A 24,148-nucleotide genomic window follows, 5' to 3' on the forward strand; every position below is an offset into this window, starting at 1 on the left:
CTTAACGGGTTTTGTGGCAATGCTTTTTGCTATTCTTTCGTTTTAGTCGATGTCTCAAAGCGATTTGGCGTTAAGCAATGCCATTGCTTCAAATCAGAGTAGCAAAGGCACAGTAATACCAAACCGAATCTTTGTTGGTGGAATAGCGCCAGAGGTAAGCTCAAACTTGTTTTGCTATATATAGATTTTTTATGTCTAAAAGAAATTAGTCAAGTTGAAGCAGTTAGCAAATGTTTCCAACTATTGCCCTGGATGCCTAGATCATTTGGGATATCGAAGCCTAGTAGCCTGTACCCAATGATTACTTTGAAGAACTCCTAATCATTTAACTGTTACTTGTTACTAATTCAAGTTGACATTTATTCATGCCATGCAGAAACTAATTTACTTGCAGACAACTGATTCACAACTGAAAGAGTTTTTTTCAAGCTTTGGTGCTGTAAAGGACACAAAAATCATCTGTGATCGCAGTGGAGCATCTAAAGGGTAGGATTTACCAATGCTTCTTCTATGTGAATTTTGTACATAAGCAGTGGTTGTGTATGCTTTACATTAAAGGTTAACAGACAGCTTAGAAAAATACAGTACTATTTTTAGGAGAGATATTGGTGCAATTTAGATTTTCAGCAATATTTCTGTTAAATTTTGATTCAATGCTACTTTTTAACAACCATTTAATAAATCGAAAAATGGGTGGTTTGGAAAATTGTTTGGAAAATATCAGCAAGAAACAAAAACAGTGCTATATAATTATATTAAAGGCGTTGTTCGTAAGCTAAAAATTCAACAAATTGTTCAGTCTTTATTCATGGAAGCGGAACACACGCTGATGCCTCTTTTTCACTTTTGGCATTTAAACAATGAATTTTTACAGAAGAATTCTTTTATATTATTTCTGTGTGAATAGCAAATTTATTGATGTCACATTCCAAAATATAAGTCAAAAACTTCTTGGTGAGTCTGTTAGGTCAGCTTTGCAATATAGAATTGTTTTTCCTGGTTTTTTATATCTCATCAGTTGAGATTTTTTCATCATTTCAAGTTATTTCATATTATAAACTTTCTAGATGGTATGCGTAATTGAAACTTACATATTTAGTTACATCCACTTTTTGTCAGATCATTATTAGATACTAACACCTTGACATGAGGTCATAGATCTGTATTTAAGTTTGACTTTCCTGTTTGTAGTGAACTGTAAATAAAAAAGAAGACAGCTGATAAGTGATTGTTTTAAAACTGAGATCACATTTTTCAGTATTTTACCATGAACAATTTTTGAAAAAATCTTCTGATAATGTTTATCTTTTTCTAAGCATAAATTAAGACTCATTGGTGATGGCATATGGACAATTCTCTCTCCATATTTATTTGAGTTTTACAAACTAAGCAATACCTAATGGTAGTTAGCCCCATCAGGATGTTCGTATAATGATAATTGATTAGAGCCATTGCTACTGGTTAAATTGCGACTTAGTGCGAAAGACCACTTACTGTAGCAAAGTTAGCGTGAAAACCTCTTATTTGAATGCCGCCGTCATTTGAACGCTACCTCTAATAGAACGTCACCAATGGATCAAATTGAACGATACAGCGCCACCCTCTAATTGAACGTCACCTCTATTTGGCTGCCATTCTTACATTTAATCCTCACAAACCCATAATAGAGAGCGACCAGTAGAAGAGTCCTCAAAATGGTTTACTATAGTGACTCAGTTAAATCAATAACGGTTACGTCAACAACTACTATTTCTGATGTTGTTGCTGTAGTTTTAATGGTTTTAATGAAAGTGTACCTGAGAAGCTCGATTGTCACAGTCATCATAAGTACAATCTGATTCAAAGTCATTAATGTCTCGTTTTGATGAACGATGAGAATAGGTTTCAGGAACGCCGTACGGCATAATAACATTCATTATTGTGGTGTATTGAAGTCGGTTTTTCAACTTCTAAGCTTCACAGTTATTTCTTCAAAACTTTGAAATTGACACCATCGAAAGAATTAATAACTGTATCCAACTAAAAGTAGTTCATTGTTCAACTCGATCTGATACTTTGACGCATGAAAAATGGTTTAGCAAAAATGTTGAGGCCGACGGCATTAGTGTTGCTCCGTTCGAAGGAAAGTGCAAAATATAGGTGGCCTTTGCATTTCTTTGTGCGCAAAAAGGTTAAATTTATCTTTGCAAAACTAAAGAACTAGTCAAAAAATAAAAAAATTTTCATTTTGTCTTGTTAATAATCATTGTGCGGAAAATAAATTAGCCCTAGTATGGCGAGGACAAAAAACATCGTGTTTCATAGAGTTTCAATTAATGTCATTTAGCGTGGGCAATCAAAAAAAGATTGTACTGTGTATGACAAGAGTGATTGAATCGTATGAACAGTTTAGCTTGGTGGCTAAATGCATGGTTCGAAACTTGCGGTTACGATATTAGTGGGTTCAAATCCAGCAGAATGTGAAATTCTAATTCGAAGGTTTTTATAGCTAGAGCTGGACACACCGAAGGACAGACAGACATACTTTGTGAGAAATATAGATTAGCTGAATGCCTGGCGTTGCCCTATTAATAAAAAGTCTTTGGACAGAAAATTCAATTCTATTTAACATAAACAGGATTACATATACAGAATTTAACATATACGAAAAGTTTTATACTGAGCCTTTTATCGTCCTTCTAATTCACATGATAACATCACATGTCAAAACAACCAAATTGGTTGAGTACGTCAGAAAAATAAATTGATTCCAATCTACGGCGTTTTCGTGATGGCTGCGCTTAACTGTTCGTTTTATAGCTTTTAAGAGCTTATAATCACATTTCCACATATTTTGCACCTACAAACAGCAGAGTAAGACACTGTGAATCTTTTGATACCAAATAACTAAGGTGAATTTTTTGGCTAGTAAACCTTCAAATGTAAATATTGAAATCATTAGCAAGTAATGCCTAAATATAGTTTGTTTTGTTACAATTACAATGAAAAGTTATTTGGTATACGATTATATAATATTAGTTAGTTTCAGTGTTGGCATCATAAGGCGAAAATATCGTATAGACGTAAATAGTGGTATAGAAATCCATAGTAATCATCTAATGCAACCACTGCCTGTTAAAAATCATAAAAATCGTCATCATTAACAAAGTAGTAACAAAACAGTATGTTAACCTCAGTGACTAAAGTAACTTACCTTAACTTTAGTACATTTTGTAGGTATGATCTGCAAAAAAGTTTAACAATACATTGTACTAAGTACGGTGTTGTTACCTTCAAGGCAGATGTGTATTATAAACTCCGAATCTCACTTGTATGAATTTAGCTTACTAAAAGCATCCTTAATGGAAGTTTTAGTATGAATTTCAGTAAACTTTTAATTTAAAATTTTTTAATTTATCTGTTTGCGAACATGAATGTAGCATAATGAATGAACTGAGACATATTCGCCAAATTTTAATTTCGAGAGAAGTTATTGTTGATATTGTTTTGTGGAAAACAAGTTAGCCCTACTACACAAGGACTAAAAAGCATTGCGTTTCATAGTTTCAATTACATAATACATCATTTAGCGCGTGCAATCGAGAAAAGTATGTATACAGTATATAGTAAGAGCTATGAATCGTAAGAGCCTTCGTAGACTCGTGATTGGAGAATTAGATTGCCAACCGTAGATTGCGTTCTCCGTTAGTTCGAATGCAGCAGAAGCGAGCTTTCAATTCCAAAATATTAATAGCTATGGCTGGACAAATCGGACTACAGACAACTCAACTTTGAGATTTATATATACACTAGGTGTGCTACCCAGTGGTGCCTGGGTATTAAAAATGGGTCTATAAACGAGATGTAATGAGAGTTGCCTGTCATTTGCTACTAGCCTGGCACATTGCCAATGGAAAATTTGAGTAAGCTTACTAATAAGAGCTACGGCTTCTACCGACGTTACGCCATGACTTTGCGTCGCGACAGAAAGCGTAGCTTATTTGCTCCTGTATAGCGACATATTTCGCCAAGCTTGAGTGGCTGAGTTAGTAAGGCAGTTGGACTGGTGACTGGATGGTTCCGAGATCAAATCTTCTGCTTTACAGATTCTTTATTGCAAGATTTTAATAGCTTTAGTTGAACATAGACAATGGTGAACGGACGGCCAACTATATATATATATATATAGACAGGATAGACAGATAAGCTAGCAAGCATTCTTAAAAAACACCAGAACCTAGTCAAAATGATTTAATGAAGTTTTCAATCTGTCTTCTTCCATATAAAATAGTATCAATAAGAAAGTTCATTTCTTTTTATTAGTTTTTAGTAACTAGTAAAGATGTTGATCGGTCAGTTTAAGCTAAAATTGATCTCTCAATAGTTGAAACCAGCTTGATTGATACATTTATATATAGAGTGGGTGCATAGAGATGTTTCCGAGGCAATCACGTTACATTCTTACCGACTGTCACAGTAAAAAGAGAAGTAGACATTTATTGAAAGCCATTCAATCATTGCAATTCACTGGGGTTCAATATTTTAATGAAGCGGTAATACTGAAGTTCAATTGCATTTTTAGTGGCGTTTGAAAGTACAAGCCATGATTTTATATATTTTTTTATGGAGGTGACGCATATGTTTTGCCAAATATTTTGTATGCTATTTCATATTCACAGTTGCTGATTCGAATTTTATTATATTTGTTAGTAAGCCAAAAATCTACAACATAGCGTTTTAAGCTCTTTCAGACAGTTTGCTAAAACAAGCTGTTGAAACCCTAGTTCGTGAGGCAGGATTGTAAATGATAAGGCTCATCCTCCAACAGCGGCACTAAAAATCATGTTAACCTATTGATAGAAAACACCAACAAGAAACATATATGGCCCTTCACTACTGCAGGCTATTGCTTTTGTTTCATTTTCTTTATCTTTTGTATTTACCAGGTAATGCTTACAATGACATCAGAAATTCGTCTAACATCTGGTACTTATTCTATGTGCATAAAAACAGTGTAATGGCTAGCATCCATGTGCAATATCTATAATTTTTTATATTAATTTGTATAATCATAATTTGTATAATTTATTATATTATAACTTCTTTATATTTTCAATAAGCTTCAAGCATATTTTTGACATTGCAGTTTTTAACATGCTGTCATAACTCTTGAGTCACTGTTAAGCTAACCCCTGATTAAGTGAGGGCTACCTGTGTTGTTTGCGTTGCACGTTTGCATTTGAGTTGTGATGAATTTATTTATTTTGTTTCATTAACTTTGCGTCAAGTATGGTGTAAAAAGAGTGAAAGGATATTGGTTTATTATTTGAGGTTCTTTGTCTTTCACCAATTATTTCTCATTCTGGCCAAAAGTTTAAATTGTCAGTTAATTTTTCAGCACCGTCAGAATTTATCTAAATATCTCGTGTGATGGAGTCTCCGATTTGAAGCTTTTTTATTATATCAATATGGCGTATTAAGTAGATACTCTTTTTTGTATTTAGTTATGGCTTTGTTACCTTCGAAACTCAAGAAGATGCCGACAAAATAATTAACAAAGAATCGGCAAATCTGGTTTTCAAGGAGAGAAAACTGAACATCGGCCCGGCTGTTCGGAAGCAGGTGAGTAGAATAGTCGGCGTGAGGCATTGGTAAGCAGCTTGACAAGCATAACATTCGAGTATTTATATAGTGTTGCTAGTACCATTCAAAAAAATATTTTTTCTAACTTTTCTAGTATAAAGATATGTGACCATACATGTGTGACGGAACATGCAATTCGTATGTTCATTGGTGGTATGAAGGGGAGAAATATGTCTCACAACTAACTCGACTTTGTTCCTAATATAGTTTAAATTAATTTACCTTGAAATGTCTTTTTAAACGCTATTTTTATTTGACTGCCACTTCCGTTTGACCGCCGCCTCCGTTTAACCGCTACTATAGGAGGATTGAAAATTAGAGCGCCACCCTTTTTTCATTGAATACAGCCTCCATTTAATCGCAATTTAATTCTGTGATCTTTGCGAACCAGTAATAGTAAGTGATCAGTAGAAAATTTCCACAAATTGATGCTAATAGTAGCTCAGTTACATCATTAACCATTAATGGTTTCGTAGTTGCTGTTTGTATGGAAGTCCCTTTCTAATTCCAAAGCTAGTTTTTCGTTAACAGTTAGAAACCAACGCCATAGAAATAACTAATAACTGTATCAGGCTAATGGAAGCTCCTTGTTTAACGCGGTCTGATACTTTGGCGTATTTGAAAAACAGTTTAGCAATCTGTACTACTATTTTGAGTCAAACTTCTGCTTAGCATTCACAAGCTTACACATGGCGAAAAATTTCTCTTTGCGAAATTTTTTTTTGCTTTGCTAAAAATGGGTTGGACGCTAATATCAACTAGTTAGGCAGTGCAGAGGAAGAATTTGAGTCAGAAGATACTTTGGAAAATATTGAACCGCCAGAAGAAGATGACATGGATCCAAACAAAAGCAACAATCAGAACGCAACAGGCCGAGCAAATAATGCAAATATTTTTGTTTCATAAATGTTGATTTTTGTTTCTGCATGTAGTATTAAGATGGTTTGTTTGTCATTTGTTGTTGAATATATATTCGTAGCATTTAATGAATTGTTATTATATAAGTTTGTATATATGCAGTTTTGACTGCAAACGATAGCAAAATTTCAATTCGTGCAATCAGCTTTCACACCATTGTTAAGTTTAGTTATAAAATAAAAATATGCCATAAATTTGATTTTTTGAGTTTTAATAAATTGTAGCGCGGCTTTAAGATCATTGTAGATTAATTGCAAGCAATATAAATCGATTAGTAAAGATATTTCTCAGCTTACTATTGCGTCATAGCAGATTTCTTACATCTAATTTCTTGCACATTTTGAACTGTGGGCTAAGATCTCTTTGCCTGAAGAAGTGCAAGATAAATGGGATATTTGCTTCACCCGTGAGTGGGTTAAATTTCAAAATTCTGCTGAGCAATTAGAAAAGTACAACGCCATCCTCTATTTGAATGCCACCTCTAATATAACACAACGATAGGGGAAGGTTTGAAAATTACGATATATTATTTTAAATATAGGTATATTATTTTTGTTTTACATTTAAAAGTTAGCTCTTTACTCACAAATCCAATGTTTCTAGCATTGTTGGATGCTGTATCAAGGAAAGTAATTAGCGTGTCAAGATCAGGATTTAGTTAAATTTTGCAATGCATGTCGAAACAATTTGTATGTCAAGGTTTGTCTATACACAGTTTTTCTATACACACTAATTTTCGACGTTTCAATACTTTATTATAGCCAAGTGTAGTTAGAGACAGCTCTGCAACTTCTTGGGTTGACGATTGAATTCCGATTTTGACTATTGGATTCCATGAAAATAAAGGATGTGCGTTTATAAAATTTTGGTATCCGTTAAGTGGTATTTTGTATCTGTATTCTACATGTAATTGTAAATTCATAAATTAGATCCTACTATATGCAAATCATTTTACATGTTTGTTTCTCATTTTGTAGCAGTTGTATCCACGGCTTGTCGGTGAGTATTATTTGTTGCAACATTCTAATTGTCTAACTCAAATCAGTAAAAACCAGCTTATACATGTATGTCAAATATAGTCATTAATCTTTCAATTACATGATTAATTCTTGATGTGTATCTATAAGCTAGAATAAAGGTCGGCAAACATTCAAAATGTATCTCATTGACTATACAATTGTTTTCAATTTCTATGGATAATACGTGTTGTAATGTTTGCAGCTTTTTAGATGTGATTGTGTTATGTATTTGAAGATATTTTAATACGACAAAGCAAGCAAAAAACTTTAACACTTTTTTGTTACTTTACATTTGTATTTAGTTTGTTCAAAAATGCTGGCTACTGATAACATATCATTTTTGCTATCAAGCAAGTCCATCCCAACTCAGCATCTCAAGGCTTTGGGCAAGTTATTGTGGTTATGTGACATTTCTTGAAAAAGCCGTGTTGGTATAATGGGTCCGCAGGTATGAGTGTTGCCAAAACCAGATGTTGCTACAATTTTAATGGCTAGAACAATTGTTAGCACCTCTGTGTTGGTGTGAGTTTTACTATTAACAAAACAATTAGTGTTTTAAGTTATTGCTAAAGCATCACCTCATAATGCATTTTCATGGTTAAACATTCCCTTTGAAGCATGTGCACTGTACTACAAATGGTACTGGGCGGTTGCAATGATTCTGGAACTGCCTATACAAATAGGAAATCCTGAAAATCCAGGCAATGCGTTACTGAACAAGGTTTTGTTAGCAAAAAACTATTAATACAAGGAGCCCACCCCCCCCTCCTCGAATTATGATGACTCTGCTATACGATTTTTTCGCTTTGCGATGTTTTTTGCCCTCGCCACAGCATTTTTTCTATACGATATTAACAAAAATCTATTTTGAAGTTCAAATTTGACAGTCGCTGTGCCATGTTTGTTGGATTAACAAAGATGCCGATATGTTATTTGCCTAAATCTCTCCTATAACGCATGAACGAGATACGATGCTTGGGCTATCTGTTAATTGTTTTTCGTTATTAGTTATAGTGAAAGTAAAACCGGAAACAGATAGCTGATAAAGTTTTAACCTGCGACAAAGTTTAGTAAAATGATAGAACATATCTTCAAGTGTGTGTTTAGTAAGCTAAATTCATTCAAGATAAATTCCATGTTTATCTTTTGTCTGTCTTGAAACCAAGAACTCGTTATGGTATGTAGTGCGCATTGAAATGTTACATTTTATTGCAGATTTTGATTGCAACTAAATGCATTCAAGGTACTGTTAGTAGGTAACTATAGTTACTAGCGTTACCATGTTTGTTACTAATTTTTAATACGTGCAATACATATTTAAAATTTTGATTTTTACAAAAGAGTGTTTGCATTAGACAATACCCCTCTATGCGACATTTTCTCTACGAAACCAACACTGAAAAGAATTAAAATCGTATGACGAGGGTATACTGTAACAGTGTTCTCATTCATTAACAAAAGTTTCTCCAATGAAATGGTCACATGGCAGTTTAACATTGTGAAGTTTTATGGTGTCGAACAGTGCTTCATACCCTTTTATGTTTAAAATCGTGTAGGGCCTATCTCCATTTTTTTTAAATTGTAAATCCTAAAAAGGTTTATGCCACTAGCTTTAGCAGTGGAAAGGCATGAATGCTTTTCTAAAGACCAATGCAAGAGATTATGAAAAGGATGAGCAAACTCTGAAATATTTGATTAAAAATAAATAGAAATGTTGCGAAGAACCATAAGCGGATGAAAATGGAGCAAGGCTATACCGGCAATTAAAGAAAGTTAAATACAAAGTATCACACATGTAAAAACGAAAAATTAAAATCGAGCTTTTGTGTAATGTATATGTACCATACTTTTTGGACTATTAGTCCCTACCTTTTTTGATGATTTGAGCCATGCGGCTTATATAAGGGTGCGGATATTCTGTGGCTTTTTCTTTGACCGCTAGGGCGCATTAACCAGAATATCCTGTTAGTGCGCATCTAGCGGTGAAAGGCTAGAGGCTAGGCACTGTTGAAAACCGTCAGTTAATACGAAACGGCCGTTAGACACTTCCGTTTTAAACAGCAAAGTTGCTGCCGTGTTAAAAAGCACCGTCCTGAGTTCTGCGGCCTATACAAAGGTGCGACCTATGTATTGTTTTAGATTCGTTTCTGGAAAATGAAGCAGATGCGGCTTATATAGGGGTGCGGTTTATAGTCCGAAAAGTACGGTAATCAAGTTTTTCATATTCCATTTTGTCCTTCACCACCTACACCAACACATAATCTGCTAAGTCGGCATCTCAATTTACCTGTACTTGACCTTTTCACTGCCAGATGATCTTTCTCACCTTCTGCAACAAGAAAATGTTATTTTATTATGCTGGGTATTTTGCTTTCTCAAATTACTGCTTCGAGCTATATACTTTTTTGTATCTTCCAACATACTTTAATACAAGGACTGAGAATTTCTAATTTACCATTATGGAAGTCCAGTAGCACACTAACAATCTGATTAACAAGTTTATTTTCTCTTACGGATAGTTTAAAAAACTTTTAGTGCAATATTAGTTCTTACCTTTGGTAATATTAAAGTGCATTACAACCAATTTGGCAACTGCTTAAATGCAACAGCATTCTGATTATTCTTATGACCAAATTTTATGTTCACAAATCGCCTGAACATTTAATAGATTCCTCAAAACGAAAACTTGCCTATCTGTGAAGAAATTGAATGGAAAAATTTCTCAGGTGTTTACCTTTTAACCAAATATATTACATTTCAACTGCTTAATTTTATTAGACAAGTTTATCGAGAAATTGACATAAGATTATTTAACACTGCCAAAAAAGCATCTTGCCTAAAAATTCTATATTATACAAAAAAGGTTTCAAAGTTTACGATACATACTTGTCTATGTTCCAGAGTGTTTCATGAAGCATGTTGACTATGTTAGTTAAAACCTATACAAAACATTTTTAGCTGATGAGATTCACTGCATCATCAATTTAAAGTGAAGGGCAATGATTTTAGTTTCTAGATGATTATTTCACAAAGATTTGCAAAACAATTGGAATAACTACCTTTATTGATCAACATTGATATACCTAAATGCAACGACTCTTTATGGCAAGTGTACACAAATCCAAATTTAAGTTTTCGTTGTTTGGCATCAAAAAAGTTCAAGATAAAATATCTTAATAGCAACAAAAAATTAAATTGCGTTAATCAATTTTCGTTTTGCGTAAGTCAATCAGTTCAGCTATGTTACTAAAGAATCACCTACACCAATTCAACATACCTTTTTCGTCTCATTCAACAATTCGCCAAGACTACTCTTCCATTCTCTTGTAATTGCGAATAACAATGCAAATCTCATTGTACTGATTACTGCTTTACTCATGGTTTTACATTTAATCAAAATTTTCTAAGGTCTACTTATTTTCATGTACTGTGCCTGTTTCAATGCATAATGAAATTACCTGAATTACTGTGTATCTCCACATATAAGCCAACTCTAGAATGCAAAAAGTTATCAAACTATTAAGTCTGGCTTATACAAAATGACATACTAACTTGATTTCAACAACTACAACTCTAACCATGCTCAGCACGCAGCTGGTAGCCTTTTACTTGACTGTTTTGTACAATAGCAAAGGCGTGCACTTGAAGAAAAGCCGTATGTGAAAATTCATCGAAAAAGAAATGCAACGGAACCGGTGCATTTAGCCTTTTTCTGGCCTGCTTTTGTGCTCATGGTAAGAGCTTTTACACTCACGCAAAGCAGCTCTTATTTGAAAATAGTCAAACCTCGACATATGAGCCTAATGCGTTTTGTGACTGAGCTAGTATGCCGATTTTCTAGTATCTCAGTTATTTGCTCTATATAAAAATAACTGAATACAAGTTAATCCGGTTCCATATTATAAAAAACCACCTAAAATGATGCTATGGTGGAAAAACGTGTTTTTAATTGTTGTAATTCACTACCTATGATCACAAAGTAACAAATACCTATTTAATGGTTATGATCTGCAATAAATTGTAACATTACAATGCACAGGGCTAAATGGAGTTCTTACCTTCAAGACAGAAATAGGGGCTAACGGCGTTGAAAGGCTTGACAGCATCGCATTCAGTACACTAGACTTTTGTGACGCTATGTAACCTAACATAAACTTTGTATTTAACTTGAACAAATTTAGCTTACCAAATGCATACTCAAAGCTAAGTTTTAATCTTTTTACTAAACTTGACACAAATTTTGCCGTAGTTTGAATTTTCTGTCATTTCTCCGGCTTTTTGCCTCGCTTTCACTATAACTTTTAGCTAGCCTTTTTACAACTGTTTTCAAACTGATTGGACGGAAAAGGCCGAGCGACGCTGTTCTCGAGAGCGGCTACTTGCACACTTGGCCACTTAGTGGCCGCATAGGGAATCTGCTTGTGTTCCAAGTTTTCTCGTATCTCAAGGTAGAAACTAGCTCAGAATTTTGCTTGCATATGGATTTTTTCGTAGGTTGGGTCACTCATACATCATGGTATGACGTATGTTATGATGGCAATAACAGTCTGTGGTTGGTTAGTAAATAGTTATATAGTATCACTCATACGGTTATAAAGGTTTTACCGAAGCAATGCCTGATTTTATCCATAAAAGGAAACAAAAGTCTAAAATTATCGTCACATGTAACAAACTATTCTTTCATTCTGACCGAAATCACGAAATGAATGAATAATTCGTTACATTTTGCCCCGAGGGTTAATGCGGCAACTGATTTCGTAAGACAACTCACAGGATGAAGTGACATCAACATACCACATGAAAATTTGACAATTGAACATATTCAAATAAAATTATTTGCAAGTCAAACTACAGACATTTAGTAGAGACTGCTCATTCAGCACAAAAGAGTTAAAAAAATTCAAGTATTATTTTTGCCATTAGCAGTGAAGCAAAAGCGAATGTTGTCATAATATTTGCCAAACTGTCGGTAAATGAGATTTTTTATTAAATGCAAAGCCGCTCTGCAGGCTGGAAATATTTTAGTGCAAGCTGTCATACGTAATGAACTAAATAATGATAATAGCTAATAAAACAATAAAGAGGCTAAATGTAATGCCCAGCAGTCCAAAATATTACAAAACATGCTTTTTGAAACCCTTTTTTGCTTTCATAGGTGTTTAAATGCTTTCATCTACCTGAGAGTTTAAAAACTGGTAAATAGTCTTGCAAAATGTTTACTAAAATTATCACAAAAGATAGTTTTCAGTTTTGTAATGTAGGAGAATGCGCTTTCATGCAACTGGGATATGTATATATAAGGTCTCATCCCAAATTCCGATTTGGGATTTTGTATGTGGAGGCTTCACAGTACTTTGTTCATATCCAACAAGTTGAAAAACCCCAGGCCAACACTAACTTCTCCAATTATTTATCTGTGCAATATTTCAGCAACTTTTTTCGATCAACATTCCTTTCAATGTTAATAAAATCTTAACATCTAGCAGATATTATAAAATAGGGAAATTAATCTAGGCTCCACTATACAGCACATCTAAAAAGGGATGGCATGAGACTAAGGGAAAAACTTTTATTTACTTTTTATATAATGGCCCATTCAATTGCTACTTTGTTGATATTAAAATCCAATTTTGTGTTTCAGGCAATGCTTTCTCATATGTGAGCTTAAAATCCATCCAACTTTTTCTTGTACGCTATAATCTTGTACCGTGTAACAGCATGTTGCTAAACATTGCTGTACCATTGTAAAAGGCTTTTTGCAACATGTCATATCTGACAAATAGGCAGTCAATCAGACTTAACTGATATAGATGTTGTTGCAAGGGTAACAGTAATGATCACTACAATTTGGAATGTTGTAGATGGTATACCATCCGTTTCGGGTGCAGCAACGATGTTTCTCACTTCGGCTGGTGCCTACGGCTATGCTGCTCCTGGAGGGCTTGCTGTAATGCCAAATGATGGATATCAACAAGCACTTCATCAACAACAGGTAGGCAATAATACACAACCCTTTTTGGCAGCGTTGAATACACACATTTTGGATGTGAGAAAGTGCTAATATTAAATGAGAGTTACTTCAAATATGATTGAGCCTGTTTTACACGTTTAGTAACATTTTTAATCAAGATACATCCTTTTCGTGTTTGCCTTGATTAAATTATGCCTCTTTACCTTTAGGCTGTAATAGGAATTAATAGTATTAATAATCAAGTATGACACATTGAACATAGTATTTACAGTAGACAGTCCTACAACGTAAATATGCCTTCCTGAAATAGTTAACGTTTTTGGGATTTTACACTATATCGAATATACGTTGATTGCCTAATCTGTTTCACTATCATTTCAAACTACCCATTTGGCATTTCAAATAAAAAGCTAGACATAACTTTTCAAATTAATAACTGTATAGTAACTGTGTTATTATTGGTTTGTATCGATAACTCTTCTGTTGGTACTTTCACTTAGTTTGGTGCTCACGATTACGGTATTTACATGTATGTTGGGGGTTTACGAGGGGGTAAGAGCACACAACAACGAATATGAGAATTGTGACGTCACAATTTGAGACTGCCAGTAAACTTTTTCGCGATAGAGCTCTGGGGAAATCCTATAAACACCAACCATTGTCTGTCTCACCATGGCAAACAATAGCTCATTCGAAAGCCAAGACTCTGATCTATTGAAATATATAATAAATACTTTATGTGCTTTAATAAAGCCCACTTGATCTATAGCCCGCGTTGCAATTTGTTGGAGCTGTCCTATATATAAGCTATACCTATATTTTATAACTATATTTAACATTGTTGCATAAAAGCTCATTGATATCTTTGCTAGAATTTATAAGTTATATAATAACAATAATTTTATAACACGCACAAAAATAAAAATTAACATTTTTGAAACAAAAATAATTGCATTATTTCCCTGGTCAGTTATGTTCTGATTGTTGCTTTTGTTTGGACCCATTTCATCTTCTGATTGTTCAATACCTTCCACAGTGTCGTCTCGCCGTAACCCTTTTTCTGCACTGCTCAACTAGTCAAAATTAACGCCAAACAATTTTTTAACACTGGCAATCTCACGCGGTGCCATTTAAATTATTTCAGGCAAATAGAGCGAAGCTTTTGGACATGTGTAAACTCAACATGTTACGCAGAAGTGCGTACTGAGCAGAATTTTTCGCCTCAAAATAGTGTTACAGATTCCATCGTAGTTTTGAAATCAGTTTTTATTTACATCAAACTATCAAGACCGCATTAAACAAAGAACTACTAGTGACATCATATATTTAAGTATTTCTACGGTGTTGCCTTAAGCTAACGAAAAACCATAAAGTTTTTGGAGTTAGAAAACAAACTGATACGTATCGCAACAACAAAATAATTAATTGTTATTAATGTAACCGAGTGATTATTAGTACCATTTGTGGAAATTTTTGTACTTATTACGTGCTATTATGGGTTTATAAAGATCAAAGACGATCAAATTGAGGTGGCGGACAAACTTAGGTGGCGGTCAAATTGAAGTGGCGGTCAAATTGAGGTGGCGGTCAAATTGAGGTGGCGGTCAAATTGAGGTGGCGGTCAAATTGAGGTGGCGGTCAAATTGAGGTGGCGGTCAAATAAAGGTTTTATGGTAAGCTCTCTTTAAACTTAACGTATTTTGACTTGCTTGTCTGCTAACTGTACATGGCTCTATCGCTAACAAAAAAGATGATTTTGTTTATTACATGATTTTGTTTATTAATCTTTTTACATCATAACAAGTTTAGAACGTTTAACTAGTTCATTTCGGTATATTGATTAAGGTGCATATAACCAACAAGGGCTAACGTTTGATAAAATAGATCTTCTGTATGTCCAACCCGGCCAATGTCCTATTCATTATTCACAATTGTTTAAAGAATAATTCGATCTTTTAGGTGCAGCCTCAAATACCAGCTCATAATTTCTCCAATATGCTTATTCCAGCACAACTGCAATCATTGTACATGCAGCAACCATATACCTACACTGCGGTAAGCATCTTATACCTATTAATGAAGTTAACTCATCCAAAACAGATTTATAAACTCAATTTTCTTTTCAAAAGTTTATTACTTACAGTCATCTCACAAAGTTGAATCTGTTTAATTGAGAAAGTTTTATCAAAACATTGTGCTAAATGCCACCAACTTGTCATTGCATAGGTCTAATTTCGCAGATTTGTTTGCGAGGGTTCATGCACTCTATTGCAGCAAATATACAGGCGTTGATGCTTCAAAATCAAGAAAATTGATCAGTTTCAAGTCATACATTGTGAGTGAAAATAGACTGTTGACCACCCATTTTAGATGTGCAGCTCAAAATATTTCTCAATGACACTCATCATTTCATCACAATCTTGTCTTGTTTATGAAATGTTAGGATATTGTACTAGTTACTCATGGTGAGGTTTAACTGAACTATCTCAATGCTGGCATCTTACAAACTAACGAACTTTCAGGGCAACTATATCTCTCAAATAACGCAAAAAGCAAATGGGTTTGCATGTAACCACCGTTTTGCAACCCTCTACACATATGAATGTCATAGAGGGGCAAGGCATTACCATACAAGTTCTTGTATTGAATGGTCAACTTAACGCTTTACGCTGTATGGAATTTCTTATGTAATACAAAGCGAAAGCTTCATGTTAGTTTTTTACTTTGGGTGGAATTTATATAAGACTAGCTGTGCTACCCGGCGTTGCTCGGGTAATAAAAAAAGTCTGGACAGATAATTGATTTGTATTTAACATATAACAACATTTACCATTCTAACTTTCAAACTACATATCATAAGAGAAGTGTTTTGTATAGTTTGAATAATTGAAGAGAGAAATGAAAACTGTAACAGCTTTAAAACTTTGTCAAACAACTGTAACCTGCAAGCTATTAGCCTGGCACATTGCCAATGGAAAATTGCAGTAAGCTGCTAGGCATTTAATGACAGTACCCCATGACATTGCGTCAGCATTGTTGTCCAGCTGCAGTTATTCTAATAATGGCTATAGCTGGAATGCAGACAGACATACACATATTGCTGACAGCTTGGCATTGATGAGCTGCTCGGAAGATAGTTGTTCAACACGCCTAGTGTTACCTGGCCTTCTTTTCATAACTACAATCACTGCAGTGATCTTTATCAAATTCATGAATCTTGGTTCTTCCAACAAACTGGTGAGATTCTCACTCAGTTGATTTTAGTTTTCTTCCGTGTGCGCGTAAAAGATTTGGGCGGGAGTTGTTCCGAGCTTCCAAAACATTAGTATCATGAAACTTGAAAAAACTGAAAATACATGATTGTTATTAGCCATAAATTAGAAATGTTCCCAATGTTGTCAGGTAACGGATAGTTGAAACGGCTTTAGCAATTCGTTACAATATATGCGACAAAATATAGTCAAACTCGGATAACTCATCCACGAATAGCTCGAACACATTGTTAACTCGAATGGATTTGTTTAGTTCATTCCCACCTCTTGATGAGTTGCTTTAGATAACTTGAACTTGGCATCATTAATGCGAACAGTTTTTTGCCCAATGGCTACCGAGACAGTTGTTATCACTTTGGAATATCACTTTATTCCAAGCCATAGAGATAAAAATGAACTTTTAGTAGTTCTTAGGCGTCATTATTCATCGGCAAAATATTTTCGTTAACGACTTTTCTAAAGGTTTGCAATAGGTAAAATTTTACCAAAAATCCTCTCTGCGGTAGCCCATCGAAAGCAAGGGAAAGCGTGGAAACCTTGGAATAAACTCGGCAAAATTCATCGTGAATAAAACGCTCAGAAGAAGATGTTTTTTTTTTCTGAGCGTTTTAACCGCGATCAAGTTTGCTAATTTTAATCTGAAAACGTCCTGGCAGCCACATCACCTAAAACAAATCTCAAGTGATAGAAAATATCTATACTTCTGATAAAATTTTGAAAAGTTTCACATGAGAAACCCTTCAACTTGCAACAAGCGATCTATGCTTTAGATTTATATATAGTTTGTATATGTACATGTATCTGCTGATAAACACATGCACTTGCGACAGTGCTCCGATAACTTGAACGCTCTGATAACTCAAACACTTTCGCTCGGTCCCGTGAAGTTTGGGTTATCCATGTTTGACTATACATTTATGGGTAAATATTGCTACCAACGTCTATCTCTACAGGTTAACATTTTGCTAGTGTATTCAATGTTTCAACAATTGAGTGTGTATTTTAGGCCACACCATTGCCAAACCAAGTTCCATCTACGCCTACTATTCAATACACGAATCCTGCGACAACTCAGCAATGGGGCTTTCAGGTAAATTATTTTTTTTAGTGGATAACCTAGCATCTTTGAAATGAAATCTGTGTATGTTGTACAGTATGAGACAGTACCTAAATTATATAAAACTACTTGTTACAAGTTGGTACAAAAATTGGAACATTTCATTACCCACAATAAGGTTCTACATTACTGTAGTAGAACCTTTTATTCTTCAACCGCCAAATTCTGCCCACCATTGTTTTTATATCTGCGCTTTGCTCTTTTTTGAATGACGCAATATTTGAACCTTTAAAGGTTTACTTGCAACAAAATTTATGTTACAGTTATTTGGCATCAAAATGTTCACCATGTCTTACTCTGCTGCGTTAAAGGTTCTTAAGCTCTTAAGAGCTTGAAACTTAAGATTCTTTAGCTCTTAAAAGCTCAAAAACGATCATTTGAAATAATGGCTGTAGGTTAGAATCCCTTTATTTTGATGACGTATGGTCATACTTCGACTTACGAGCTTGATGCGTTCCGAGACTGAGCTCATATGTAAATTTACTCGTATGTTGGTGCAATTTATTTATATATAGAACAATTAAATATATATTGATTGGTTTCCATACTCTAAAAAATGTAAATTAAACACTCAAAACAAGATATTGTAGCTGAAAGAACATGTTGGTTATTGTCCTAACTAACCACATGCTTTCAAAAAGAAACAAATAAAAAATAATGCAAGGAAATGTGATATTTTACAATGTAAAATTAAATACATACAATAGCAGCCAACGCTAACATTTGTCAGAGAGGGAGATATAAGTTTTCCTTCATTACAACAGTTGACTTTGATAAATTTGGATTTTATCAAAGTTTTAAAAAACAAACTTAGAAGCAAATCTAAAAGCAAACTTTCATTATCAACTTAACGTAATTAAAATTTCTTCGGCGTTCATAGTTTGAAGTTTCTCGCTGGTTGGCTAATTTTTCCTTATTTTCGCTTTCATGACTAGCCGGCCGTTTTAAGATGAACCTATCTAAGGTCGTTTGCCTTTGTCACCCTTTCAATATGTTGCGATTAGGACGAACACAGGTGTCGTCACAAAGATCTAATGCACGACCACTAGCCAACTTGTCCGAATGTCTATTTTTATAGTTTTGATAGATAGCACCGGCCTTTTCAAATAACGTCGTTTCAGTTACGCTGTCACCGGCCAATTGTTTATCGTTTATCTTGCCTGAGCGGTCTCTCCATCAGCGGTCGTGAAGATCGCTGCGCCGTTTAGAAGCTATGGTTAGTCCTTTTGCGAGCTAAATGCCCTGAATATAATCCTTCTGTTTGATAATTGTGGATGTATTTCTGTCATATTGCTGAGCTAGCTCAATCACGCATACACATTTCGCATATTTTTCAATAATTTTCCGTTTAATATCAATTGTTATCATTTGCTTTTTTTGCATTATTTTTCATTTTACTGGCAAACTTTTGGTCTACGCGCAGTACTTTTAATTCACATAATTCTGCACTGAAAAGCGCGCACAAAAACACGCTACAAAAGTATAACCTAAGCAGTTGAAAAATACAGAGTGATGCTGTTGTCATAAAACACCTCCGGCATACTTGGCAACTGACTCACGTGCTCGTATCTCAAACATGGCTCGTATGTTAGTGCTAAAACTTGCTTAAAAGCTGGCTCGTATCTCAAGTTTCTCGTACGTTGGAGCACTCGTAAGTTGAAGTATTACTGTATAGTGATAGTATTACTGTACTCAAGTATTATTAGTAAGGATAAGTAGGATAAGTATTACTGTACTCAACTTGACGTGTTTGTTTTGACACGCGCTGTTATCACATGAAATAAAAGGCTCAATGTAACACTTCCCATAACGCTAGTTTATGGCAAACACATCAGGTTCTACAGGGAACCCCTTATCAAATATAAATGCTCGCTACTTTACAGTTTCGTTTCAGCTTGGTCTAATCATCTAGTCATAATCTGAGCATGTGACCCATATTTTCTGCCAAATTACGTAAACAATTTTTGCAGCATTTTTCAACCATCAGGTGACCCACACGCTCTTCATGTTTATCAGAGGAAGATATGCACCCCATAAGCTAAGGTTGAAAAATTAAACTAATTTTTACTCAACACAGCTGAGTAAGACATGGTGAACCTTTTGCTACCAAATAACTGCAAAGTTATTTTTGTTGCAAGTCAAACTTTAAACATACGGTTCCCTAATTTAGCTATGCGCGTTGACTGGTAATGCATAACAAATTTGTGTAATACAGACGCTCCCCAACTTCGAACGAGTTACGTTCGGAACGATTGGTGAATTCCTTCATAAGTTGTTTCAGTGCTATATTCTGTATTATAAGTTATGTTTAAGGTCTATATAAGTATATTGAAGGTTTATATAAGTATGTTTAAGGCTTGTATAAGTAATCTGTATTAGTTTGTACTGAAAAAAAATTTAATAAAATGGAGAGAATACTGTGGTGGACGCCGGGCCATGACACTGCATTTCTTATTTATTGTATATGTTGTCCTTTTTATTATATCATTGTTTCACTCGTTATGCTATCACTTATCGTTGTTGTCTTATTTTATTTTATTGTATGTGTTGTCCTTTTATTATATCGCTGTTTCCCTCTTTATGCTATCACTTATCGTCACTTATATTGTTGTCATACCAACGCATTAGCGGTCCTATTTATTCACCTTGTTAGCCGGTGTTCTTGCCGTTAGCCGGAACGGTTGATATTATTGTATATAAAGGAGGGTGCTCACTTAGCTGAGCAGAACAGATAGCCGTACGCCCCTCGGCTAGTGAAATTTCGTTCGCTGATAAAAAGCTGAATGAAACTACGCATACTCTCTTCTCTTTATTTATTAGTCTAGATCGTGCAAAGCAGATGCCGGCAAATTCCTTTACAATATGTACAGTAAAAATAAAAAGTTCTTTGCGCACTGGAGATATGTTCACGCACTTATCCACTGCGACGAACTGGGCAGAGGAAGGTAGATGCTAGGTGGTGCTTCCGAGTAGTGTCTCTTTCCGCCGCTAATATGTCGGTAATACCGTCGCTAATAGCTCTATATTAGCGGCGGACATACCCGCAGACATGTTCGTACGTACCGTTGTTCGTAACTCGAATGTTCGTAAGTAGGGGACCTTCTGTACTTGATCTGCTTGCTTTATCAGCTGACCAGAGAGAAGTTCATACAGTGCACTCTCAAGAAACGATGTTGATCCGTTTCAAGGTTGGCATCGTACGGTAAAACATTGTATGTAGGGGTATAAAGACCATGGTAAATATACTATGCAAACATCCCCGTGTAAAAATGGTCAATTTTTTTTAATAAAAATCTGTACATATTGAAAATTAGTAGCAAAACTATGTTAACTTTAGGAACTATAGTTACCTACATTAACTGTATTGTATTGTGATGGTTATGCTCTGCAATAAAATGCAACATTATAATGTGTGTGCCAAATGCACTACTTGCGGTAAGAAATTTTTACCTTCAAGATGTATGTACAACATAAACTTTGAATTCACTGCAAATAAGTTTAGCTTGCTAAACTCACATTTAAAACTAAGTTTTAGTATGTATTTCTATCTATTCTACTGAATTTCAACTTTTTGATACCAAAATCTTATTCTTATCAGTTTCGGTCTTCACTTGCTATAGTATTTAGTGCGTCTGGTTGAAACCTTTTCCAACTAAATTAGACAAAAAAAGGTCGAGCGATGCAGTTATCGAAAACGGCCTCCCACACACATTTAATGGCCATCGAAAAGAAAAATGAAAATTTTATTTACTATGCAGGGCGTACATCCATTTAGAGTAATGTGTCTTGAGTTAGTACATGTAGCGACGAGAGCAGAGAGGAGCCAAGTATGTATCAATGCTAATTATGTTACTGTAAACTTGAAAATAAATTTAATACGTTATGAAATGTCATTTTTTAGCATGCTAGAAGTTTTATAATCCTGTTCAATTTTTTTACTGATTTCAAAAGAAAGCTTATTACTTTCGGGTACTGAAAAGCAAAAATGGTCAGGAAGACACAGGTTTCTTACTGGTGCAGAGAGTGCTCTAAGAAAGCAAACTAACTTGGTGCGATGTAGAGGACAGAATACTTGATCATTTATTGAATATGATGCTTGCTGTTTCACTATATATGCCGGTGCAGTGCAGAAAATTGCTAGCTAGCTTTTGTAAAAGGATCCAGAGAAGGTTGTACAGTAGTTTGTCTTGTATGAAATGTGCACAAGAATCAATGTAAGCATTACATACACAAGTTTGTACGTATTTATACCCTCGAGGGCATGGCTTTAGCAAGTTCTAGAAAGTAGTGTATACGTCAACTATCTTGAGTAGCTAGTTAGTTATGAGTTATACATGCAATACGATGATTTGTATTTACGTAGTCGAAAACAGGCCCGCCTGCAAAGACATGAATGAACAGGAAAATGAAACATAAAATCCAAATGAAATAAATAAAACATAGAATGAAATGAATAAAACATGAAAAACGCGCCACACTAAAAAAAACTTAATGATATACATTATACATGCATGGCACAGAATTGTTTTTATGTACATCATTAAATTAAACGCTTGAATTCTTTCTGACCAATGTAGGTTTTTCTGTCTTTTCTACTTTGTCTATACCACTAAATGGTTGCTCCTCTTGAATGCTGATCCCGCGCATGACCTCCGACTCCTTCAAGTCGTCAGGCGTAAGCTCCTCATTGTGCGGGCTTTAACGGATTTTTTGTTTTTAATAATAATTGCAATTGTTGATTGGTTGTGACCATATTCCTGGCAATATTAACAATACAAGCGCTGTCTTCCTATTTATGGCATCCAACTTTGTTGTCATGGAAATCAGTTTTCCTTTGTCTTGAAACATTTGTATCGGTCTCAGATTCCATAGCTAATGAATTGAATATAGATACTTGTAGTTATATACCTGTGCTGAATAAAAATTAATGGTAAATGGTAGTATAATGCTAACAATGAATATTTGCTTTTGTTTATGTACTTGTCGAAAAATTTCCCACATAGAATGCTGGCCTGAAAGAAGTCGGTCACTCGTATGTTCAATGTACACCATTTCATATATATGTCATTTTAACGCATATCTACTGAAAGCTTTCAATTTGAGTGCAAGTGTAATTTTCAAAATGACTAAATGTTTAACAAAAACATAAATACGCAAAGCCTACAGTTCGAAACTTTGTTTTTTAGAGTTGAGATGAGCATTGATCAATGGATGTTCCTCACTTTTGTACAAGTGAGAAATGAACATAAATTCTAATCATGAATCTAATTTACTAGATAAAAATGCCAAAAAGTTTTTTAAGCAAGTTATAGCTAGGTGAAACGATAAAAAGTTGTGAAAAGATTAAAAAGTTATGTAGTGATGATTCGTGATAGCAAAAAGTTAAAATTCTTATTAGTAGATGTATTCGTGAGTACTGAAATTATTACTATTAGTTTGGAATATATGTGAAGGATATTCGAAGTTGAAGATAAATTTACTCCATTCTCCTGTCTTTTTCTGGAGCATAACGCTGCTCACGCCTGTCAGCTCTAACCATGACCTGTCTACTTTAATCACCTAACGCTCAAAAAACTTTGAGTCACCTCTCCGCTGAACTGAGCATTGTTACAATTCTGTTATTGGTCAATAAAATGTGTTGGTGCAGTAATTCAGTAAATTGAAGGTGTCAGTCAAATCAGTAAATTAAATATCGAAGTCGATGCATGTAGCTACTAGAATTTACTACTAGTCAATGCGCGTAACTAACTAGTAATAGAGTAAAATTCCTAACAACGAGAATCTTCAAAATCATGGACAAGCCGTTTTTTGAGCGATAACATATAATATGACCTATATAAAAATTTCGGGTTGATGATTGGCTAAAGAAGAAATCTTATATTTATCGCTCGTGGACTTTTTTCACGTGTCACTCGTTTTGTTACATCGCAGATTAAGCACCCGATCGAAGTATTTTAAAAGATGGCCTCATTCAAACGCTCATATCTCTGGACAGGATTAGTCTACAAAGACAAAAATGACATCAAATTTTGGCTGATGTTTTCTAGGCTTTTATTGGTCTTAATTTCATTTGATTGACTCTTGACACAATAAAAACTTTAAAGTAAGAAGCATAACTACAATCAAAAGAAGATCATAACCATTAAATACACTAAAGTTACTGTAGGTACCTTATAGTTATTAAGGTTAATGTACTATTTTGTTACATATTGTTAATGTGTACAGTACC

At 34.5% G+C, this 24,148-nt stretch overlaps 1 protein-coding gene across 4 annotated transcripts in view; it reads left to right on the forward strand.

Annotated features, from left to right (window-relative positions):
• Positions 1–24,148, forward strand: part of LOC137391705 (protein boule-like) — a 43,767-nt gene that overhangs the window by 12,460 nt on the left and 7,159 nt on the right. For 3 of the 4 annotated variants that reach the window (XM_068078234.1, XM_068078236.1, XM_068078233.1), the window contains exons 2-8: positions 47–154; positions 395–486; positions 5,484–5,601; positions 7,518–7,539; positions 13,421–13,551; positions 15,490–15,585; positions 17,809–17,892. In XM_068078234.1, the coding sequence (XP_067934335.1) occupies positions 47–154; positions 395–486; positions 5,484–5,601; positions 7,518–7,539; positions 13,421–13,551; positions 15,490–15,585; positions 17,809–17,892 (651 nt within the window). The remainder of the gene's footprint in view (positions 1–46; positions 155–394; positions 487–5,483; positions 5,602–7,517; positions 7,540–13,420; positions 13,552–15,489; positions 15,586–17,808; positions 17,893–24,148) is intronic. The other variant, XM_068078235.1, reaches the window with a different exon arrangement.

The sequence above is a fragment of the Watersipora subatra genome, chromosome 3 (assembly GCF_963576615.1).
Source record: "Watersipora subatra chromosome 3, tzWatSuba1.1, whole genome shotgun sequence".
Taxonomy (NCBI): Eukaryota; Metazoa; Bryozoa; class Gymnolaemata; order Cheilostomatida; family Watersiporidae; genus Watersipora; species Watersipora subatra.